The sequence below is a fragment of the Eriocheir sinensis genome, chromosome 47, assembly GCF_024679095.1.
Source record: "Eriocheir sinensis breed Jianghai 21 chromosome 47, ASM2467909v1, whole genome shotgun sequence".
In the NCBI taxonomy this organism is placed as follows: domain Eukaryota; kingdom Metazoa; phylum Arthropoda; class Malacostraca; order Decapoda; family Varunidae; genus Eriocheir; species Eriocheir sinensis.
In genome coordinates this window covers 2,884,598-2,907,107 of record NC_066555.1, presented here as the reverse complement: position 1 = coordinate 2,907,107, position 22,510 = coordinate 2,884,598, and the positions used below count along the sequence as shown (strand labels likewise).

General features: G+C 45.8%; 1 protein-coding gene across 1 annotated transcript; it reads right to left on the bottom strand.

Annotated features, from left to right (window-relative positions):
- Nucleotides 1-1,842: 1,842 nt before the first annotated feature.
- LOC126981161 (serine/threonine-protein kinase PkaB-like) lies at nucleotides 1,843-2,667 on the bottom strand. Its single transcript, XM_050831877.1, has one exon. It carries the CDS (start codon nucleotides 2,665-2,667, stop codon nucleotides 1,843-1,845), a length of 825 nt encoding a protein of 274 aa, XP_050687834.1.
- Nucleotides 2,668-22,510: the final 19,843 nt, after the last annotated feature.

Genomic DNA, 22,510 nt, shown 5'->3' with positions numbered 1-22,510 from the left:
TCCATTTCGTCTTCACTTTTCCATTCTAACTCCTCCCCATCTCTCAATCCACCCTCCCCTCTTCCATGTTCCTTGTCTCCCCGCCTCCCTACCTCCCAAACTTCCATTCCCAGCCTCACTCCCTCCCATCTCCCTGCCTCCTTACCTGCCTCCCACCCTCTCCTCTTCCATATTCCTTGTCTTCTCTCCTTCCTGCTTCCCAAACTTCACTTTCCATCCTCCCTCGTCCCTGACTCCCTAATTCCCTAACTCCCCACCATTCCTCCCACCCTATCCTCTTCAATAATTCTTGGCTATCATCGTCCTGCCTCAACAATTTCCCTTCCCAGTGTCACTCTTCCCCACCTCCCTACCTCCCAACCTTGCCTCACACCTTCCCTTCGTCCATGTCCCTTGTCTTCACCGCACCCTCAAGAACAATTCATATATTACACCGTCATCCACGCCCTCCCTCCTCCTCCCCCTAGACCTGTATACTCCTCCCGTGACCCCCTCCCCCTTCTCCCTTTCTCCACCTCCCCCATCCATGTAAACGTCGCAACGCCTCCACCTGAGTGTCTGTCTGTTAGTGGATGCAGCGGTCACCTCCTCACCTATGCAATGAATCTCAGTGTCCGGGGTCGCAGGTAACAGAAGGACAGGTGTCGAGGTACATCCAGAGTGTGTGGGAGTGTGTGGGTGTGGGGGGTGTGGGGGAGGGGATTTTGTGTGTGTGTGAAGGTTTGTGTGTGTGTGTGTGTGTGTGTGTGTGTGTGTGTGTGTGTGTGTGTGTGTGTGTGTGTGTGTGTGTGTTTTCCTTACAATAGTGGAGCAGTTGTTATACTTTCTCCCAAAATGCTACGAAGTCTAAACAACAATAAATATCAACTCCACATAACTCCACCTCACTCCACATCACTCCACATCATCACATGATTCCATATTCCAACTTTGATCACACACACACACACACACACACACACACACACACACACACACACACACACACACACACATGTAACACACCTTCAAAACGAGTCTATAAGGAGAACGAACACACGAGCACAGACAAACTTCAGATAATTCTCTTTCGACAATACCAGTTTTCTTTTTTGAATGGAAGGGGAAACTAAAGCGAGGCAGGAGGCGGCGGAGGTGAGGGGGACGTGGCGAGGGGGGATAGAAGGTTGAAAATCCGTTAGTGTGACGCTGCGCCGCTCACCTTTAAGAGGCAAGTCGTGGCTGTGCGTCGTTCAGTGTTGTGCCCACGCGCGTGCAATCATTCATGCGGACTAAAGTGAGCGTGGCAATAAGAGTATCACGCTGCATTACGGACGGCGAGTAGGGAAAGAAAAAAATAGGAGGGACAGTACGCGGCTCTCCTGCACACACACCCTCAGTAGAATTTCGCTTGAGGGGCAAACTAAGCCAAAAGGCGGTGAAAATATGTAGCTACATGTAGCTTGACCAGCAATGAGAGAGAGAGAGAGAGAGAGAGAGAGAGAGAGAGAGAGAGAGAGAGAGAGAGAAGTACACATAAAAGGATAGCCAAGTTGATAAGTGGGTACAAATATAAATATATAGATAGATGGATAAGTAGATGAGAAAATAGAAAGTTAAATCCACTAAGGAGTGTGTTCCTTGGTGGGTGTAGAGTAACTGGCTCCAAAGGGAAGAGCTGGACTGGTAAATCCATTCATCCGTTTGGAAAAGAAATCCTGACTTGTCTTCCTCCTTATTATAACTTAGGGGAGTGTCTTCCTCAACCCTTAGTGGGTGTAGAGTAACTGGCTCCAAAGGAAAGAACTGAACTGGTAAAACTCTTCATCCGTTAGGGAAAGAAACCCTTACGTGCCTTCCTCCTTAGTAATGGCGGCGGCGCGGGAAGAGGCAGGAAAAGGCCTTGCGAACACGCCGGACAAAGGCCGCCTTCCTGGATGTCTCGCCCGCGTACATCCTGACTGTCTTGATGATCTGGGCCACCGAGGGCCGCTGTGCAGGGTCTGCTGCCATGGCGCTGTCGGCCAGCACCTCCAGGCCGGGGTAGCGCGTTAGGCACGTGGCCAGGATGCGCCTCAGGACGTAGCCGAGGGAGAACACGTCCACGGGGGGCGAGCAGGGCGCGCCACGCCGCAGCTCCGGGGCCATCCAGGGCGTGCGGTGCGTGTGCGTGCGCGCGATGCGGAGTCCTGTGCCGAATGTCTTGGCCAAGCCGTAGTCAATGAGGGACACCTGCAGGCGGCCGTCGGCGCCTTGGCGCACCACCACGTTGTCGGGCTTGATGTCGTTGTGGGCGTAGCCGCGGGCGTGGAGCTGCCGCACGTCCCGGGCCAGCGCCACGAAGGCCGCCAGTTTGTCAGTGTCGCGGGGAACAAGGTTGTGCAGGTCGCAGAAGGTGTTCTGGCCGCGGAAGGTGGTGAGCATGGCGGGGAACCCAAAGCTGGTGCCCAAGGCCTTGGGGGCGCCCGCCGCACCGTCCAAGTCCAACAGGATGTCAAATTCCCTGCGGAACATGGCGGCGAGGCGCTGCTCCCTTGCCACCTTGAGGCAGCACAGGGCGCTGCCGACCTCCACCAGGTACACCGTGCACGAGGCGCCGCGCCCCAGCACCTGCTTGTGCTCGGCCACCAGCGTGTTGATGCGTTCCCCCGTCAGCACGAGGAGGGGGGTGGTGTGTGGGGGAGACATGTCTCTCTTACACAGAAAAAGCAGTAGAACAACTTAAAGTTAAAAGAAGTAATGGAGAACAAGGATGGTATGTAAAAGATAGCAAACTATTGAGATTCATCGACACCAGAAATAGGGAATAGGATAAACTAGATATAAATCTAAATATAAAACTAATTAACACTCAAGGACTAACTACGAGTAAACTGGTAGAAATAGATACTCCCTTATAATATGACCTTTACTTGGGGGAGCAATATTGAGCCCAAAAAAGCTCTGTATTTTTAGGGGTCTAGGGAAGCAATGCTGATGTTTATATATTCTACAAAAAAAACCAGATGAATAAATAAAGCTCTCTTGAACACATACACACTTAATAGACTTTCACTTGGGGAGTAAAGGCGACTAAAATAAGGGAAGGGCAATGCATCTACCTTTTTTTTAGGGAAGGAGTTTTGATGTTCTTATATACTACAATTAGAAATAAACGTATGGCAGTATATCTATTTTTTTAGGGGGATGAGGTTTATATATATACTACAAAAGGATAAATAAATAAATAAAAGAGTAGGATTAAAGAACTATCCTCGCTTCTCTCTCCCGCCTGCACCTTTACGTTGGGGTCAGTCCGATTCAAACAAGATATCCCTGTTTATGTTTTGATTATGCCGTCCTGCACAAATAAACAAAACGATACTCGCTCCGCCCGTAGACTTTTCCTGAGGTCCACTTGAAAATAAAGGGAATTTGTATATAGATAACTATGTACTGTTGATTATGTTTTAGCGTTATGTTTAAATATCCTAAAATAATGCGTCGAGCAGTATCCTAAAGTAACATTCGCTTATCCTGTATAAAGACATCCTAGGCAAATTCACACTCCCGGGAAATTTATGTAACTACTGCAGTCTACTGGGGGGTGAAGGGGGAGGGGGGGAGTTTTTATACAGCGTTACCAAAGAAAAAAATCCTCCCACTTACACTTTACGCTGACGAATAATACTTAATAAAAAAATAAACTAGTAATGAAAAACCCACACGAAATACTTTCTACCTAACGAAGAAGATTATACTAAAGGAATAATATGCAGGTAACAACAAAAAAATCTCCTTTCGTGTAAATATTGTAACCATAAAGACTCATATCCAAGGTAAATCTAACGTTAAAAAGTGCTCCTGCCGTCTGTTTACTTTTTCGTCAATGTTGATGATGATAACTTTACATTTTTTGAGCTATTTTAGACACCAAACTTTTTTACGTGTGTGTGTGTGTGTGTGTGTGTGTGTGTGTGTGTGTGTGTGTGTGTGTGTGTGTGTGTGTGTGTGTGTGTGTGTGTGTGTGTGTGTGTGTGTGTGTGTGTGTGTGTGTGTGTGTGTGTGTGTGTGTGTGTGTGTGTGTGTGTGTGTGTGTGTGTGAGTTGTTGCTGGGGAAATTTTGCGACATCCATTCTGATGTAAAAAAAAAAAGTTATTTCAGCTTATCTATTTCTTTTCTACCTGACTGTAATGAAAACATGTACAAAATTAGCACCAGATATTTTTCTCTGCAGTCTCGCTTATTTATGAATGTTCAGACTTTAAAGGTCAACAAAATTCGATCAACAAAATTCGATCAAATGTACGCAACAAGCCACTGCAGTCTGCCTATTTCTGCCTGAGCGTGGGTTGTGAGATTCTAGTTATAATTGCTCAAGCTATTCACTTAAGTCAACATTTTGGGGTATGTAACATATATGATCTATGAAACATCTGCAAAAAAAATCTATCTAGCCAACACCTTTTTTTCTGTATTATTTATTTTGTTTTAGCCTTATTAATTCACTGCTAGTATTTTTCCACTCTTGAACCACTTTTCGATATATTAACTGTAGTTCCCTTTTTAAGTAATATACACTTAAGTTGAAGCAAATGATACAAAACTCTACAATATCAATGCTTTAAGCCCTTCACTGCATTCCTAATGGTTAGTGCGCTAAAACCTGCTTATTGAATTATTGAGGTATTTACTGCAGTTTATATTTATATGCATGATTATGAATCAAAAATTTTCGTAAGAGTTTACTTAATGTCTTAATCACTACACACTATTTTATGCACACTGATTCACGGCTCCAGTACAACGCCATCCTTTGCTACTTTTCATGCTCCAGTTACTCGATCGAATTACAAGACGAAACACGCTATTCCCTTTGAAACCTGCTATGGGTAGGCGGTGGCTGAGTGGTTAGCGTACTGAGCTCACATTCACCACGCCATGGACAACGTCGGTTCGAATCCCCACGCTACCACCTGAGATTTTTCACGCCATGGACAACGTCGGTTCGAATCCCCACGCTACCACCTGAGATTTTTCACGCCATGGACAACGTCGGTTCGAATCCCCACGCTACCACCTGAGATTTTTCACGCCATGGACAACGTCGGTTCGAATCCCCACGCTACCACCTGAGATTTTTCACGCCATGGACAACGTCGGTTCGAATCCCCACGCTACCACCCGAGATTTTTCAGTCACCGCCGAGTGGCCTAAGACTACCCACATGTTGTCCAGAAGACCGCCCATCAACCCGGACTCTAGAAGAAACCGTCCAGTGAATCAAGAATGAATTCCGGGGGGCAGCATGAGCCAAGCATAACTGGCGACACCATAAAAATTGCCTGCGCCATGATGGGCTTGGCCAGACCATCTTGCCCCTGAAGAAAGCTTACCGGCGCTATAGGCGGGGATGTAAAAAAAAAAATAATAATAATAAAAATAAAAAGATTGCGGCACAAGTTCGTTAAATCCTCCGCCAGTACAACAGTTTTAGGTTACCAACGTGTGTGTGTGTGTTGCTATTCGAAATTATGTAGAAATTCTTAACATTCAGCACTAAGCAGATTATTATGTTTAGGGCGGAGGTATTTCCTTCTTAGATTAATGTGACAAAATGTGATGTTTTTTTTCCAACTGCTTTAACGAGAAAAAGAAAATGCTGTTGTTGCTACCACTACTATTTCAACCAACCATCACTGCTACTACTACTACTACTACTACTACTACTACTACTACTACTGCTTTGAACGGTTCGTGTTAGGTAATCCTTGACTTATGGGAACACCTGGACACGGATCACCTTCTCAACAGGCTCGGGACACGCACACACGCACGCACACACACTCCCCCTCTCCCTCTCTCTCTCTGGCTAGGGTTATATTTGGATGCACTTCTATTTTTTTGGGTTCACTAATTTGATACATTAATTAATTGAGGGAGGGTGTAGGTGGTTGTGTGTGTGTGTGTGTGTGTGTGTGTGTGTGTGTGTGTGTGTGTGTGTGTGTGTGTGTGTGTGTGTGTGTGTGTGTGTGTGTGTGTGTGTGTGTGTGTGTGCTCAGCTTTAAAACCCCGCGAATCAGTTACCAGATCACGGCATCACGCGGGGGGCGGTGCGCGTCATGTCCGTAAAGGTGAAAATACACGCTAATTACCCATGTCTGACACCTTTATGGCGCCCCGTTAGTCTACATCACCGCGCGGAGACACACGCACGCACGCACACACGCACACACACATAGCAACACACACGCACAGCAACACACACACACAGGTATACAGGCGAAGGTAGGCAATTACACATTCACACACAAAGGTATACACACACATAGGAACATACAGGTACACACACACACACACACACACACACACACACACACACACACACACACACACACACACAGGTACCTTCCTCTCTCCACCTCCTACCCCACACACACATACCACAACACCTACAAAAATAAAAACAATAATAATAAAGAAAAATAAGGCAGCTGAGAAAATAAAGTGAAATAAAAAGCATTCGTGTAAAAATAATATTAACACGGACGACAAACAACAACAAAAAGTCCGCGAGAAGAGAATAAAAATGATGAAATGTTAAGTTTGCAGGACGAGTGTTGAGAAATTAGAAAAGACTGACTATGCAACGCGACAACAACCAAACTGAGTAAAAAAAGAATATATAAAGTTATGCAAAAGTGAACCCGAATAAGAAAAAACAACAAAGGACGTCGAGCACAGGTGTAAAGGGTGAAGGAATAGAAGACGGGTAGTTGTATGCTGAGGTAAAAACGGGAAAAAAATACAGGTAGTGATGTGTAAAAAGTGAAGGAAAAGAACACAGGTAGTTGGATGCTGAGGTAACAACGTAAAAAAATACAGGTGGTGGGGTTTAAAAGATGAAAGGATAGAACACAGGTAGTTGGATGCTGAGGTAAAAACGTCAAAAAAAACAGGTGGTGGGGTTTAAAAGATGAAAGGATAGAACACAGGTAGTTGGATGCTGAGGTAACAACGTAAAAAAATACAGGTGGTGGGGTTTAAAAGATGAAAGGATAGAACACAGGTAGTTGGATGCTGAGGTAAAAACGTAAAAAAAAAACAGGTGGTGGGGTTTAAAAGATGAAAGGATAGAACACAGGTAGTTGGATGCTGAGGTAAAAACGTAAAAAAAAAACAGGTGGTGGGGTTTAAAAGATGAAAGGATAGAACACAGGTAGTTGGATGCTGAGGTAACAACGTAAAAAAATACAGGTGGTGGGGTTTAAAAGAAGAAAGGATAGAACACAGGTAGTTGGATGCTGAGGTAACAACGTAAAAAAATACAGGTAGTGGGGTTTAAGAGATGAAAGGATAGAACACAGGTAGTTGGATGCTGAGGTAACAACGTAAAAAAATACAGGTAGTGGGGTTTAAGAGATGAAAGGATAGAACACAGGTAGTTGGATGCTGAGGTAACAACGTAAAAAAATACAGGTGGTGGGGTTTAAAAGATGAAAGGATAGAACACAGGTATTTAGATGCTGAGGTAACAATGTAAAAAAATACAGGTGGTGGGGTTTAAAAGATGAAAGGATAGAACACAGGTAGTTGGATGCTGAGGTAAAAACGTCAAAAAAAAACAGGTGGTGGGGTTTAAAAGAAGAAAGGATAGAACACAGGTAGTTGGATGCTGAGGTAAAAACGTCAAAAAAAAACAGGTGGTGGGGTTTAAAAGAAGAAAGGATAGAACACAGGTAGTAGGATATAGGAGACAGAAAATTCAAGATAAAAGAAACAATTAACAGCGGATTAAATAACAGCACTGACAATTAACGTTTCACCATCTTATAACGATTAGTCTTACGGCAGTGATCAGAAAATGAAAACTATGTAAATGTGTTTAACTTGCTTGCCATCTCTAGTAAAGGAAAAAAGGTGAAATATTGGTTTGGAAGATGATGTAACATTTATATCAGAGGTTTGTGTAGGGCGAACTGAGTGGGCAGAAAAGGTAAAGATCCTGAAGACGTATTAACCTTTAAATCTCCTAAAACTATACTGACTACCTTCTTTATCTCCTATTATCCTTCTCGGCACTAACCTTTCGCCTGTAATCATATCTATTCAGCTTTTGGTGTTCCTTCCTTGCCATACAGTATAAACAAAGAACAAAGGGAGGTACAAAGCAGTATAAAACAGATATGAGGGTTTGCAAGGAGAAACGAAGACCAGTTAAGAAAGACAGGTGAGGAGGAGGTAGGTAAGGAAGGGTATGATAGGTACTTGAGAGATGTAGAGGATTCAACATAAGTAGGGAGCAACGTAGCGAGATTGCCGTACTCAGCCGCTTATGTTTCCCGACTTCTTACCCCTAAACTCTCTTCTGGGCTCCAATAACGAAACTCATTTATAGTTATCGTTAAAAGAGTTTGATCCTGATGTTTCTTGGCAATAGTTAGGCGTCAGAAACCGGTAAATACATTGCTCTGAGTACGACAATCTGGCAACGGTGGTAGGGAGGGAGATACGAGGTAAAAAGAGCAGGTTAAGGCTGTGTATAGAGTAAGTCATTCCAGGTAAAGAAGTAACCAGGTGAGAAGAAACACGTGGGGAGGTGGGAGGGTGCTTGAAACAGGTGATAGGGATGTGCGTGCGGGGAGAAGCTGAGCCGAGGTGGGAAGGGTAGGGGAGGGGACATGCGGGTGGGAGGCTGGCCCGGCACATGTCTAAGATGTGTACTCGAGGAACCTGAGCGCAGGGAGTGGACGTGAAGAGCCGGAGAACACAGGCAGTGGTGTGAAGAGGAGGAGGAGGAGGAGGAAGAGGAGAGGTGGTGGTGGTAGTGTGGTGGGGGTTGTAGAAGAGAGGAAAAAGAATGCAATAAAATTATGAAAAAGCGGAGAAAGAAGAGAGGAACAGGAGGATGACAAGTAGGAAAGCAGGTGTTGGTGGTGGTAGTGGAGGGAGGATAGGAAGAAGAAAGGGGGAAGATAGCGAGAAGGAAGTGGGAGAAAATAGTAAAAAGGAGAAGGAAGAGAAAAAATGATGTAGAAGGGGAGAAGGAAAAGAGGAGGAAGTGGAGAAGAATGAGATCAGGAGGAGGTCGTAATAGCGGTCAGGTGAAGGGAAAGAAGGGAAAGATAGGGAGACGGAAGACAGAAGAAAGATTTGGACGAAGAGGAGAAAAAAGAGAGAGAATTGTAAATACTAAGACGAGGATGAGGACAAGGAGGAGGAGGAAGAGAGGAAAAGAAGAGGAAGAATGAACTGAAGGAGGAGAGAAAAAGAAGGTGGAGGAGGAGGAAGAGAGGAAAAGAAGAGGAAGAATGAACTGAAGGAAGAGAGAAAAAGAAGGTGGAGGAGGAGGAAGAGAGAAAAAGAAGAGGAAGAATGAACTGAGGGAGGAGAGAAAAAGAAGGTGGAGGAGGAGGAAGAGAGAAGAGGAAGAATGAACTGAGGGAGGAGAGAAAAAGAAGGTGGAGGAGGAGGAAGAGAGGAAAAGAAGAGGAAGAATGAACTGAAGGAGGAGAGAAAAAGAAGGTGGAGGAGGAGGGAGAGAGAAAAAGAAGAGGAAGAATGAACTGAAGGAGGAGAGAAAAAGAAGGTGGAGGAGAAGGAAGAACAGGAGAGCAAAGACGAGGACGAGGATGAGGTAAAGATGATGAAGAAGACCAGGAGGACGAAGGCGAGAGAGGATGAGAAGGAGGGCGAGACAGTGAGGTGTAAAAGGTGAAAGGATAAAACACAGGTAGTAGGATGCTGGAGGTAGAAACGTAATAAATAAAGGTAATGGGGGCGTAAAAAGCGAAAGGATAGAACAAAAGTAGTAGGGTGCTGATGTAACAACGTAAACATATCCAGGCAGTGAGGTGTAAACGAAGACAGGATAGAACACAGGTAGAAGGATATAGGAGATAGAAAAGTTAAGCGCCACGTGCCTAACAGGGAGTACTCGGAGCGGCTCACCTGGCGGGCTGCCGTTTCGTTGCCGTTTCAAGGTCGAGTTAAAGAGCAAAGATTCATTATTCCTCGCCAACTTTACCGACAAACACACACACGCACACGCACACGCACACACACACACACACACACACACACACACACACACACACACACTTAATAATGGACTCTTGTATAGGGGGTTCAGGGGAGGGAGGCAGGGTAGAGCAGATGTGGTTTTGGGTGTCCACTATGTAACTTTAATTTGTACTCAGTCTGTCCGCCAGTAGAGCCATTCGTTAGAGTGGGAAGGTGAGTGGGTGAGTGAGTGGATGAGTGGATGAATGAGTGGATGGATAAGAGTAAATTGATAAAGAAAAGCTAAAAATTCAAAACGGAAAGAATGAAACCAAATATGAGGGAGAGAATGACGATAAAGAAGAGGAAGAGAACGAAGAAAACGAAACACATTAATAACACGATGCAGAAACGAAAAGGACGAATAAAAAAGAAAACAGAAAATGAATAAGGGTGAAAGAGTACATGGATAACAAAGACGAGGAATGAGAGGGGAACATGGAGGGAGAGACAAGTAGAAAGAGAAGGTTAAAAAAAAAGAGTGGATGAGTGAGCGGGAATGGATGAGCAAGTAAGGAGGATGAGAGGGGAACATGGAGGGAAAGACAAGTAGAAAGGGTAGGTTAAAAAAAAAGAGTGGATGAGTGAGCGGGAATGGATGAGTAAATAAGGAGGATGAGAGGGGAACATGGAGGGAGAGACAAGTAGAAAGGGTAGATTAAAAAAAAGTGGATGAGTGGGTGGGAATGGATGAGAAAGTAAGGAGGATGAGAGGGGAACATGGAGGGAGAGACAAGTAGAAAGGCAAGGTTAAAAAAAAAGAGTGGATGAGTGGGCGGGAATGGATGAGAAAGTAAGGAGGGTGAGAGGGGAATATGGAGTGGGAAACTAAAGGATGAATTAAAAAAAAAAAAACAGGTAGGAGTGAACTGGTGGGGGTAGATGGGGTGTGGATTGAAAATTGAGTATGGTGGATGAGAAGGGAGAGTGAAAGAGGGAGAGCTAGTAGCAGGGAAGGGTTGACAAATGGAAAGTGGATTGGTGTGTGAGGTTGGACAGATTGAGTAGGGATTTGAGATGGTGATATGGGTGGGAAGGGCTGGCAAGTGGAAGAGTAGTAGTGGATTATGAGAATGGATGGGTGGAAAGGGGAGTAGAATGACGTGGGGTTAGAGGTAGAGTGTATCAAGACACTTCTCCATCCGAAATTGACCTATCTTTTCGCCACTCTATACTTATCGCTATATGAGAGGAACAATTAGCGGGCTTTTTTTTTTACATCTTCTTTTTGTTGCCCTTGAGTTGATCTGTGCAGTAAAAAAAAACGCGCAAAGTCAGGTGGATAAAGTTAGGTACATAGGCTTAAGTAAGAGATATACGAGTGAAAATAAAGATAGGATGAAGTAGAAGGAAGGTGAGGCAAAAAAAAATAAAGATACCTGGAATCAGCGAGTGAGGTGTCTGAAGGAATAAGTGGCTGCAAAGTTTAACGAGTACAAGAAGACACCTGAAATTAATGAGGCAGGTGAGTGAGGGCATAATAAGATTAGGTTAATGAGTGCAGGTAAACTAAGGAGCAAAACAGGTAGCATGCAGGTGAGGAAAAGATAATGAGAAGGAAGAGAGGAAGAGGATTAGGACGAAGGGGAGAAAGAAGAGAAGGAAGAACAGGAAGATGAAGACGAGGAGGAGGAGGAAGGGCATTGTTAGCAGGAAATAAAATAAAACAGCAGAATTTGATTACTTTTTGGGGAGGAATCGTACTTATGTAGTCTGTTTGGGAGTAGTGATTAGATTTTGTTTTGTTTTGTTTTCTCCATGCATGTCTTTTTATTCTTTTCTTTTATTTTATTTTTCCTCTTGGTCTATCTCCTTTACTTCACACAAAAAAAATAAGAATAAAAGAAGACTCATTTTAAGCTGCACATTACCTAGTTGTATTATTTCAGCCTCTTCGTTTTTTAGTCTACGGTGGATTGATACCAATTTTTGTACACTACAGAGGCAGGTCACCCTAAAAAATAAAAATAATAGAAGACACATGTTAAGCTGCACATTACCTGGTTCTATTATTTCATTCTTGGTTTTCTTTTTTAGTCTACGGTGGAGTGATACCATTTTTTGTACACTACCGAGGCAGCTCACCCAAAGAAATATAGGTAAAAGAAAACAGGTTAAGCTGCACATTACCTGGTTGTATTATTTCACGCTTCGTTTTGTTTTAGTCTACGGTGGAGTGATATAATTTTTACACTAAAGAGACAGCTAGAGGAATTATCCCCACAGCTTACTCCACTAAATTTCCCCAGGCAGACATTTACAGTTCTGGTCTAAAAAGAATAAATGACCATCAACATTGTCTATCTATCAGGAATTAAGGAATAGAAAGAGAAACCAGAAACCATAGAGCAAAAACAGACTGATAAAACCGATGATGGGAGACAGAATCATGACAAAGAGGAGGAAGAAGATGAAAGGAAACCAAATATAGTGATACCAAGAGACAGGAGGGTTATGCAAGAACGAAGCTGAAGAAACAGGTAACAGGGAAAGAATGAAGGTGAAAGAGAGTACAGGAACGAGAAAACTAAGAGCAGGATGAAGCTGAAAGAAAAAAGACCAAAGAAAAAGGATGAAGGTGAAAGAGAGTACAGGAACGAGAAAACTAGGAGCAGGATGAAGCTGAAAGAAAAAAGACCAGAAAAAAAGGATGAAGGTGAAAGAGAGTACAGGAACGAGAAAACTAAGAGCAGGATGAAGCTGAAAGAGAAAAGACCAGAGAAAAGGATGAAGGTGAAGATGACCATAAGATTAAGAAAATAAACAAAGCAGTACACGATCGAGAATAAGAAAGAGAAAGAGGAAGAAGATAAAAATAGCACAGGAAATAAAGAGAGAGAACCCCACAACAACAAAAAAACTCAGAATATGAACAAAAACAAGAAAAAAAGACATCGAAAGAAAGAAAGAAAAGACAACCAAACAGTGAGACCATAAAAAAGAATACCAAGAGACTGGAAACACAAAAACATGAACGAGAACGAGGACAAGGAGGAGGAGGAGGAGGAGGAGGAAACGAGACCAAATACGGAAACACAGGATAAAAGGCAAAACAAAACAGCCCTCCAGAGACCCAAGTTGGAGCTGATGAAAACAAACTGCGTGGGGATGAGCGCGTTAGTGGGGAAACAGACCCAGCTACTGAAAATGGACATGGAGGAGAGGGCCGGCGGAGAGGGACGAGTGGGGTGCGGTGACGAGGATGAGAGGGATGGATAGAAATGACGAGAGGGAGAGAGTGTGACGTATAGGGTGATAAAACTGAATGGGGTGGAAGTGATGAGAGAGAGAATGGGATGCTGGGTGATGAGAGGAGAGATAGATGCTGTGTTGAGAGGAATTGAATGGGATATGGTGACGAGACTGAGTGGAATGGAAGTAGCGAGAAGGAGGGAGTGAAATGCAGGGTTAAAGAAGGACTGAGTGGGATATGGTCATGATACTGAGTGGGATGGATAGAAGTGACGAGAGGCAAAGAGTGGGATCTGAGTGACGAGAGGGAGGGATTAAGATGCTGTGATGAGAGGGATTGAGAGGGGGAGAGGGGAATGTATGTGTGAGAGGTGTTGAGTGGGACTTATAGGAGTTTTGCTAAGAAAGGAAAGTGGGATGGAGTGATGAGAGGGGATGAATGGAAGTATTGAATGGGACGTAAGAGTGGGTTTTGAAAGGGACGAATAGGAGAGGTTAAAAAAAAATAAGGATGAGTGGGAATCCGTTTTTAAGGGAAGATAAGAAAAGGGTGAGGGGGAAGAGAGAGAAGGAAAGAGAAGACTATATAGATGGTTCAACTAGGTGGCACTATAAAAAAAGACGAGCGACAATAATGAGTGGGATGTATGTGTGTATGTCTGTATGTGTGTGAGTGTGTGTGTGTGTGTGCGCGTGTGTGTGTGTGCGCGTGTGTGCGTGTGTGTGCGTGTGTGTTTTAGCGTAGGAGGTGCCAAAAGGGACAAAATGCTAACGGGGCAAATGAGAGGAACGTGACTTTTCATCATTGAAGCTAAAATTACCGACAGACAGACACCCAGGAATTAATTATGACGTCAAGACCGACCATGAAACACACGAACCAGCGGCTTAAAAACAACACATCGCACGAAACGAAGCACTAAAACACACAGAAACGGATGAGGAATAAATGAGCGTAAAAAAAATAGAACATAGATACGTAGAGAGAGAGGGAAAGATAGAGACCTGCAGAGGGAGAGGGAGGGAAGGGAGAGGAGGGAGGACAACAGGGAGAGAGAGAGAGAGGGGGGTAAGGGAGTTGGGATTAAAGGTGATGAACTATTAAAGGTGAGACAACGCAATGCACTACACGAACGGGGGAACACATGACAACTGATGAACCGCAGAGCAACGACGATGATGATGAATTGCGGAGAAAGGGAGAGGAGAAAAGGAGACTAGTAAAGATAATGGAAATACAAGGTTGTGAAGTTAACAAAGGATGACTGGATGATATGAGGAAGGGAATGTAATGTTATCTCTCGCTCTCTCTCTCGCTCTCGCTCTCTCTCTCTCTCACACACACACTCTCTCACACACACTCTCTCTGTCCCACCCTCCTTCCTTCCCTCCCTTCCACCCACCCACCTTCCTCCTTCCTTCCCTTCCTCCCTCCTTCCCTCTCACCCTCCCTCCCTCACAAAGGAATCGCCTCCCTCAGCAGCGGCAACAATCAGCCGTCGCCGGGGTTCCAACTGGCGACCCACACACAGGGGCGGGGCGGGGCGGCGGGGGGTCGGGAGCTTCGGCCTTAGGGGGGGCGGGGATAGCACTGTCCTGCCCCGCCGCCGCTCAAGTGGGGGAGCAGGCAGAAGCACAATGGACGCCGCGACGCTACCTAAGATATTGTAAGTGATTTTTTTTTTTTTTTTTTTTTTTTGAGAGGGGTTCGAAGGGAGGGAGGAGTGGGACGGATGGTGGATTCGATTTTGAAGTCTATTTTTCGTGTTAATGAGTATAATCCAACATAATTATATACAGTTAGGAAAATTTAATCGTTTTTATTTGTCGTTTGGGGGGGTTTCGGAGAGGGAGGCGGGGAGGGGAGGGAAGGGGGGAGGGGGGAGGGGAGGGAGGAGGGGTCGGGAATCAATTTCACAGACTGTCTTTTTCGTCTTAATGAGAACGATCGGACTTTAATTATTCAGGTTAAGTAAAATTTTATCGTTTTTTTGATAGTTCATTTGTTACGTCTGCATGGTGGGGCCGGGGCGGGGCGGAGGATAGGATAGGGTGGGAGGGTACGGGGCAGGGGCAAGGGAGAAGTGGGTCGGGGCTAGCGGGGCATAGGATTGGGGGAGGGGCAATACTGAGTGGTTTAGGGCTGGGCGTGGTGGAGAAGAGCGGGGCAAGGCTGGTCGGGGCTGGCGGGGCATAGGGACTAGGGTATGGGCAATACTGCGTGGTTTAGGGCTGGGCGTGGTGGAGAAGAGCGGGGCAAGGCTGGTCGGGGCTGGCGGGGCATAGGGACTTGGGGAGGGGCAATACTGAGTGGTTTAGGGCTGGGCGTGGTGGAGAAGAGCGGGGCAAGGCTGGTCGGGGCTGGCGGGGCATAGGGACTTGGGGAGGGGCAATACTGAGTGGTTTTGGGCGTGGTGGAGAAGAGCGGGGCAAGGTTGGTCGGGGCGGGGCAAGGGAATGGGGGGATTTAACTCTCTTTTTCTTTTGTCTCAATGAGTGTAATCGAATTTAATTATTTACGTTAAGAAAAGGTTATCGTTCCCTACGTGCAACTTCTTTCTTAACTCACTGATTGGTCCACCGTATATATTTAAATGAAGATTCTTAAGTATTCTTTTCTCTTATTTCCTCTTTTTAATGAGAACGATCAACCATATTTATTTACGTTTATGATTTTTTTATTGTTCCTGTATGCAAGTTTTCTTTTAACTCACTGATTGCTTCATAGTAAAAAAAAAAATGTGACCTCAAAAACTACTACTTCTGTTGCTGCTGTTGTTGTTACTAATACTGTTACTACTACTACTACTACTACTACTACAACCACCACCACCTCCAATCTTTCCCTCTACGCTTCATATCCTCTAACACTCCAAAAAAAAAAAAAATATGAAGGCTTTGTTAACCACTTCAATCTTAACCCAAAATCTCACTGACCCATAATCATATCCTGTGCATGACTGGACTGGGTGCAACATGTTCAGACACGTTAGGTACCCATCACCCCTCTCCTCTTCCCCCCCGGACACCACGACCCAGAACACGTAGCGCCCACACCTTCGCGTCGTAATCCCCACCTCCGCCTCGCACACGCCGCCCTTCACACCCGGCGCGAAGTTCCGTCTCCTCTGAGTTATGTGCAGGCGTCCCGAGCTGCGCGGACCCCGATAGATCATGTTGGAGGCTTCGGAGTGCATGGTGAGGCCGGGGCGGGGTGGAGGATAGGATAGGATGGGATGGTATGGGGCAGGAGCAAGGGAGAAGTGGGTCGGGGCTAGCAGGGCATAGGGTCTGGGGGAGGGGCAATACTGAGTGGTTTAGGGCTGGGCCTGGTGGAGAAGAGCGGGGCAAGGCTGGTCGGGGCGGGGAAGGGAATGAGGTAGGACCGGGTGTTGCGGGAAGAGGCAGAGCAAGGGAGAATTAGGGCGAGACTAGTTGGGGAATAGCAACTGGGGGTTAGATGGGGTGGGTCAGGGGGGTGCAAGGTGGGGCAGATCAAATGGGAGAGGGAGAGATGAGGCGGGGCAGAGCGGGACGGGGCCTAGGGGTGAGGCGGGGCGGCGCAGGGTAGGGCAGGTCAGGGCTAGGGATCGGGGGGTCAAAGTAAAGGGGGTCTGAAGGATTTTGGCTGGATGTAGTGGGTCGGGGTAGGACGTGGGGGGTCAGAGCAAAGCGGGGCGGGGCGGGGAGTAGAGCAGCGGACACAGTGTTGCCGCGGGGAGTGTGAGTAGGTGTTGAGTGTGGGAGTGAGTGCGAGGGAGAGGAGGGAGGGAATGCGAGGGAGAGGACGGAGAGGACAGAGCAGGCAAAGGGCATAACACACGGGACGGCAATACTGATCACGCGCACAATAACATTTCGAGTAAGTGTTTCAGTATTCATGTCGGCGTCCCGGCTTTGACACCTGGCGCACGGACGGAACCACCATTTTCCCTTCCTTTCTCATTTTCCTCTCCTCTCCAACCCTCCCCTCTCCCTTCATCCTCCTCCTTCCCTCCTCATTTTCCTCTCCTCTCCAACCCTTCCCCCTCTTCCTTCATCCTCCTTCTACCCTTCTCATTTTCCTCTCCTCTCCAACTCTCCCCCTCTTCCTTCATCCTCCTTCTACCCTTCTCATTTTCCTCTACTCTCCAACCCTCCCCTCTTCCTTCATCCTCCTCCTTCCCTCCTCATTTTCCTCTACTCTCCAACCCTCCCCTCTTCCTTCATCCTCCTCCTTCCCTCCTCATTTTCCTCTACTCTCCAACCTTCCCCCTCTTCCTTCATCCTCCTCCTTCCCTCCTCATTTTCCTCTACTCTCCAACCCTCCCCTCTTCCTTCATCCTCCTCCTTCCCTTCTCATTTTCCTCTACTCTCCAACCTTCCCCCTCTTCCTTCATCCTCCTCCTTCCCTTCTCATTTTCATCTACTCTCCAACCCTCCCCCTCCTCCTTCATCCTCCTTGCCCTTTACCTACCTCCTCTACGTCACTATCTTCTTTTTCTTTCCTTATCTCCTACAAGGTCTAAATATTCTTTACATCTTGATCCCCAACCTTCACATCCTCCTCCATAATCCTTCTTCCCCTTTATCCCTCGCCCCTACGTCAATGCCTTCTTTTCCGTTCCTTACTCGCTCTTCACTCGCCCTCTTTCTTTATTCATTTTCCCCTCTATCCCTCTCTGTCACTGTCTTCTTCCTCGTACTCCCCATTCGTGATCAAGAGCATGTAGCGACAAACAAATATTTCTTTTAACCGATTCTTCTCCCCTAAAATACAAAACCAAGAAGGAAAGTATTCCACATAAATAAGTATTATAAAAATTGGGGAGGCGGTGGCTGAGTGGTGAGAGTGAGGGTGCGGCGTTCAGGAGGAGGTGGTTCGCGTCCCGCCCGCCGCTACAAACGAGCTGGCAATTTTTCAGTCATCGTCTAAGAGTGGCCTAAGATCACCCACATGCTGTCCTGAAGACCATCCATCAACCATGATTCTAGATTCTCTCTAAAAAGAGGATCAAAAATGAGCTCCGGGGGGACAGCATTAGCCAAGCAAGATGGCGCTACTCTAAACGCTTGCGCCATCACGGGCTGGGGCCGACTACCAGGCCTGCACCATAAATCTACAGGCACCATTGGCGAAAACGTAAAAAAGTGTACTGAACATACCTGGAATATTTTTTTCTCTACAGTACCTGTGAACTATAAATACACACACACCGGTATTGTCAGATGCTCCCACCCCTCATACCAACTATTTTCAAAGGCCAAAAAGTAGGTTAATCGAGTTCTAATGAGTGTTCTTCTAGGTTCACGGTACAGAAGAAGGCTCAGACTACCACCAGGGTCATAAAATTACCCCTGGAAATGCCCTACACTCCCACGAAAGCCAAGTAAATCACGTGTTCTTGGGAGCCGAAATGTTTAAAAATATGGCCCACAGTCCCTTGCTTTCCTCCCTCCCCGTGCTACCAATGACACCGATGAAAAATAATGCAAGAAAGAATAATGGAAAACCGCAGCGCACCGCAATCCACTACAAATACTCGGACACGCCCATCAGCGCCGCGCTCCATCCTCCGTAATAAACTGCCGCAAAAGTTCCATAACACGTAAGCTCATGACTGATGGCCGACGAGGAAACCCTAAGCCCGCAAGTCCCTTTTAAAACTCCCCCTGGACCCCTCCTCTTACCCTTCCCCCTCTTCTCCTCTTCCCCATTCTAATAGTCTCCGTAAGTCCTAACAGCTCTCAACCTCCACCTGGCCCTTTCTCCCCTCCCTTCATCTCCCCTCCCTCCCCTCATAAATATTTTCCCTAAAGTCCCATCTACACACCTCAATTTAAACCTTCCCCTATTCATTATTTCTCCTATGACCCCCTTTTTTTTAAGTTTACCGTACAACCTACAAAAACATCCATCCCTTTTCATTCACCTCTTCTCTCTCCCCTTAATATAAAGTTTGCCCCTTCAACCTCCACCTATCCCTTTCCCCCTCCATTCATCTCCCCTCACTCTCCATTTTTAAAGTTCCCCCTTCAACCTACTAGCCCACTTACCCCTAATTTAGTTGCCTTTACAACCCTTATTAAATTTCTTACAGAACTTAATCTAGGCCTCCCTCCCCTTCTCTAAGTCTCCATTAAGTCCCCTTGCTTAAACGTGTCGCATCTTGTCTCAACCTCATTTTGCCCCACACCCTCCAACCCTCCTCCTCCACCCCTGCCATCACCTTAATCACCCTTAAATCACTTCCCCTTGTCTTATTTCATCTAACCTCACCCTTAAGCGGACTCTAATAACCCTTAACTCTTGGACTCTAGTATCCTCCAATCTACTTTTTCAATTCCTCTTCAATACCCTGACCCCATTTCACGTCATCCCTAACCCCCCCATACCCCTCTAATGCCTATCTCATATTCCCCATTCCCTTCCTCTGTACCTATCCATCTCCTGCCTCACGATTTCAGTACCTCCTCCCCATCTCACCTTCCCATAACCCCGATTACTAGTCTATCCTAAACCCACTCTCCTCCCCTTCCCCCTTTCCCCAATCGCCTCATTCCCCACTCCCATGTTCCCCAGCTCATGTTAAAAATCCCTGAGCGAAAGAGCCTTGGTGTGAGTCATTAATCACCTTCTCTCTCTCTCTCTCTCTCTCTCTCTCTCTCTCTCTCTCTCTCTCTCTCTCTCTCTCTCTCTCTCTCTCTCTCTCTCAAAATAAAAAGAAAATAACAGCTAAGGAAGGAGATTGAAAGGGAAACGAGTAAGGAAGATCATGAAAGAAGGAAAGAATGAATGATGGATGGATAGAAGAAAGGAATAAAACAAGGAAAGCAAAGTTTAAAATGGAAATGAGGAAGATGGGAAAGTAGAGGAGGTAAGGAAGAGAGGAGGAGATAATTAGGAGAGAAGAAAACACGACCTAAGGAAGGAAACCGAACGGGAAGGAAGAAAGGAAGAAAGGAAAGGAAGCAACTGAATGTGGAAAGCTAAGCAAGAAGATGAAGTGGAGGAGGTGGAAGTAAGGAGCCTAAGGAAGTAAGAAAGATATGATTAGATAAAGAAAACCCCCAAAAAAGGAAGGATATCGAAAGGGGAAGAAAAAAGTAAAAGTAAATTAGAAAGGCAAAGTATATAACGAGAGTGAAGAAGTAAATATATGGGAGGCAAAAAGGAAAAAAAAAAGTAGAATAGGAACTGCCCAAAATTAAGAAGGAAAATCGTAAGGGAAAAAAGTTACAAAAAAAGGAAGGAACTGAAGCAAAAACAAAAGAAAACAGGAATGGGAAAATGAAGTGAGGAATAAACAAAAAGAAAACAAAGTAGCAGGGAATCAAGAAAGAAACGAATAAAGAAAGAAAATTGGAAGGGAAAAACGTTAGAAAAGAAGGAAGGAATGGAAGCAAAAACAAAAGAAAACATAAATAGGAAAATGAAGTGAGGATTAAACAAAAAGAGTAGCAGGGAATTAAAAAAGAAACGAAGCAACAACGAAGCGGTGAAATAACTAGAAACATCAGCGAATTCGAACAAGCAGCGTAAGAAACCCCGAGAGACAATCCTTCGTGGACGCAGTAGGGCGGAGGACAGCGAGAGCCATTCTTCTATAGCGACGAAACAAAGAGACGCATCCGAGACGAGCTTTTATGGATGTAGAGTGAGCTATATATAGACTTTCTCCCTCTCCCTCTCTCTCTCTCTCTCTCTCTCTCTCTCTCTCTCTCTCTCTCTCTCTCTCTCTCTCGGAAGCTGCGTAGGTTACAGACATAAAAAGTTTAGTCATGACGCAAAGTAGTGACGTACAGGTAGCGATGGTGGTGGTGGTGGTGGTGGTGGTGGTGAAGGTGGTGGTGGTGTTGATCCTCTCCTGAGTCATGTGAAAAGATGGGAGGTGATAAGGAACGTGTGTGTGTGTGTGTGTGTGTGTGTGTGTGTGTGTGTGTGTGTGTGTGTGTGTGTGTGTGTGTGTGTGTGTGTGTGTGTGTGTGTGTGTGTGTGTGTGTGTGTGTGTGTGTGTAAAGTATGAGTGAAGGTGTTATTGCAGTAGTAGTAGTAGTAGTAGTAGTAGTAGTAGTAACAGAAATAGTAGCAATAGTAACAGTAATGGAAGCTTCGTTTTAATTATACTTGAAGATGTTGTTATTGGTTGTTATTGTGATTGTTTTTATCGTTGTTGCTACAGCCACACCTCGGAAGGAAGGGAGGCGGAAAGAAAGAAGGAGGCGTGTATGTAGGGGTGGCGGCACAGACAGACGGCGAGGTATTGAAAGGAGACAAATGGAGCAGCGGGGAGATGTGACGGGCTGATGAAGTGAAATGTGGCAAGGCGGCGACGTAGAGTGTTATGGCGGGAGACGGACCGGTGCGTGTGTGTGTGTGTGTGTGTGTGTGTGTGTTGGGGGGGATGGGAGAGATGTGTAAATAGAGAGAAAATACCCAAAAAAAAGGAGAATTTTGATGTAAATGTGAAGAGAGAGAGAGAGAGAGAGAGAGAGAGAGAGAGAGAGAGAGAGAGAGAGAGAGAGAGAGAGAGAGAGAGAGAGAGAGAGAGAGAGAATCGTGGCGCCGTTGTGGTAAAGATTTGGATGCAGTGAAACGCGAAGCAAAATAAGAAAAAATGCACCAAGGTCTTTTGAGCACTCTAGTACTTCTTCCTCCTCTTCCTCCTCCTCCTCCTCCTCCTTCTCCTCCTCCTCCTCCTCCTCTTCAAAAGTCTCCCCATTCTCCTTTTTCTTCCCTTTCTCCTACTTCCGCCATTCCTTTCTCTATCTTTCATGCTCACTTCTTTCACTCTTTTTTTTGGTCCAGTCTACGTTTCACACTTTAACTCCTTCACTTCCTTTAACCTCCTCCTCCTCCTCCTCCTCCTCCTCCTCCTCCTCCTCCTCCTCCTCCTCCTCCTCCTCCTCCTCTTGTCTTCTCCAGCCACCGCCATCAGAAGCCTCGGAATATTAATGATTTTTGGGGAATGTGAAAGATTTGGGAGGAGTTAATCCGCGCCCGGGCCAGAAATGGAAGGTGTGTGTGTGTGTGTGTGTGTGTGTGTGTGTGTGTGTGTGTGTGTGTGTGTGTTTAGTGATGCAAGGTTGTGTAGATTGTGTATGCTTGCGTCAGTCCGTCCATCTCTCTCTCTCTCTCTCTCTCTCTCTCTCTCTCTCTCTCTCTCTCTCTCTCTCTCTCTCTCTCACGCATGAATTTATCGAAAAAACAAAACCGAAGCTAAATCCCGTGACCTACAAAGCTTATGGCGCAAAAAAATATATATTTACCAACACATCGAGAGAGAGAGAGAGAAGGAGCAGCAGCATACATCCCTC

What these genes read in the sequence shown, in the direction of transcription:
- LOC126981161 (XM_050831877.1), bottom strand. Translation starts at nt 2,667, where the DNA reads ATGTCTCCCCCACACACCACCCCCCTCCTCGTGCTGACGGGGGAACGC.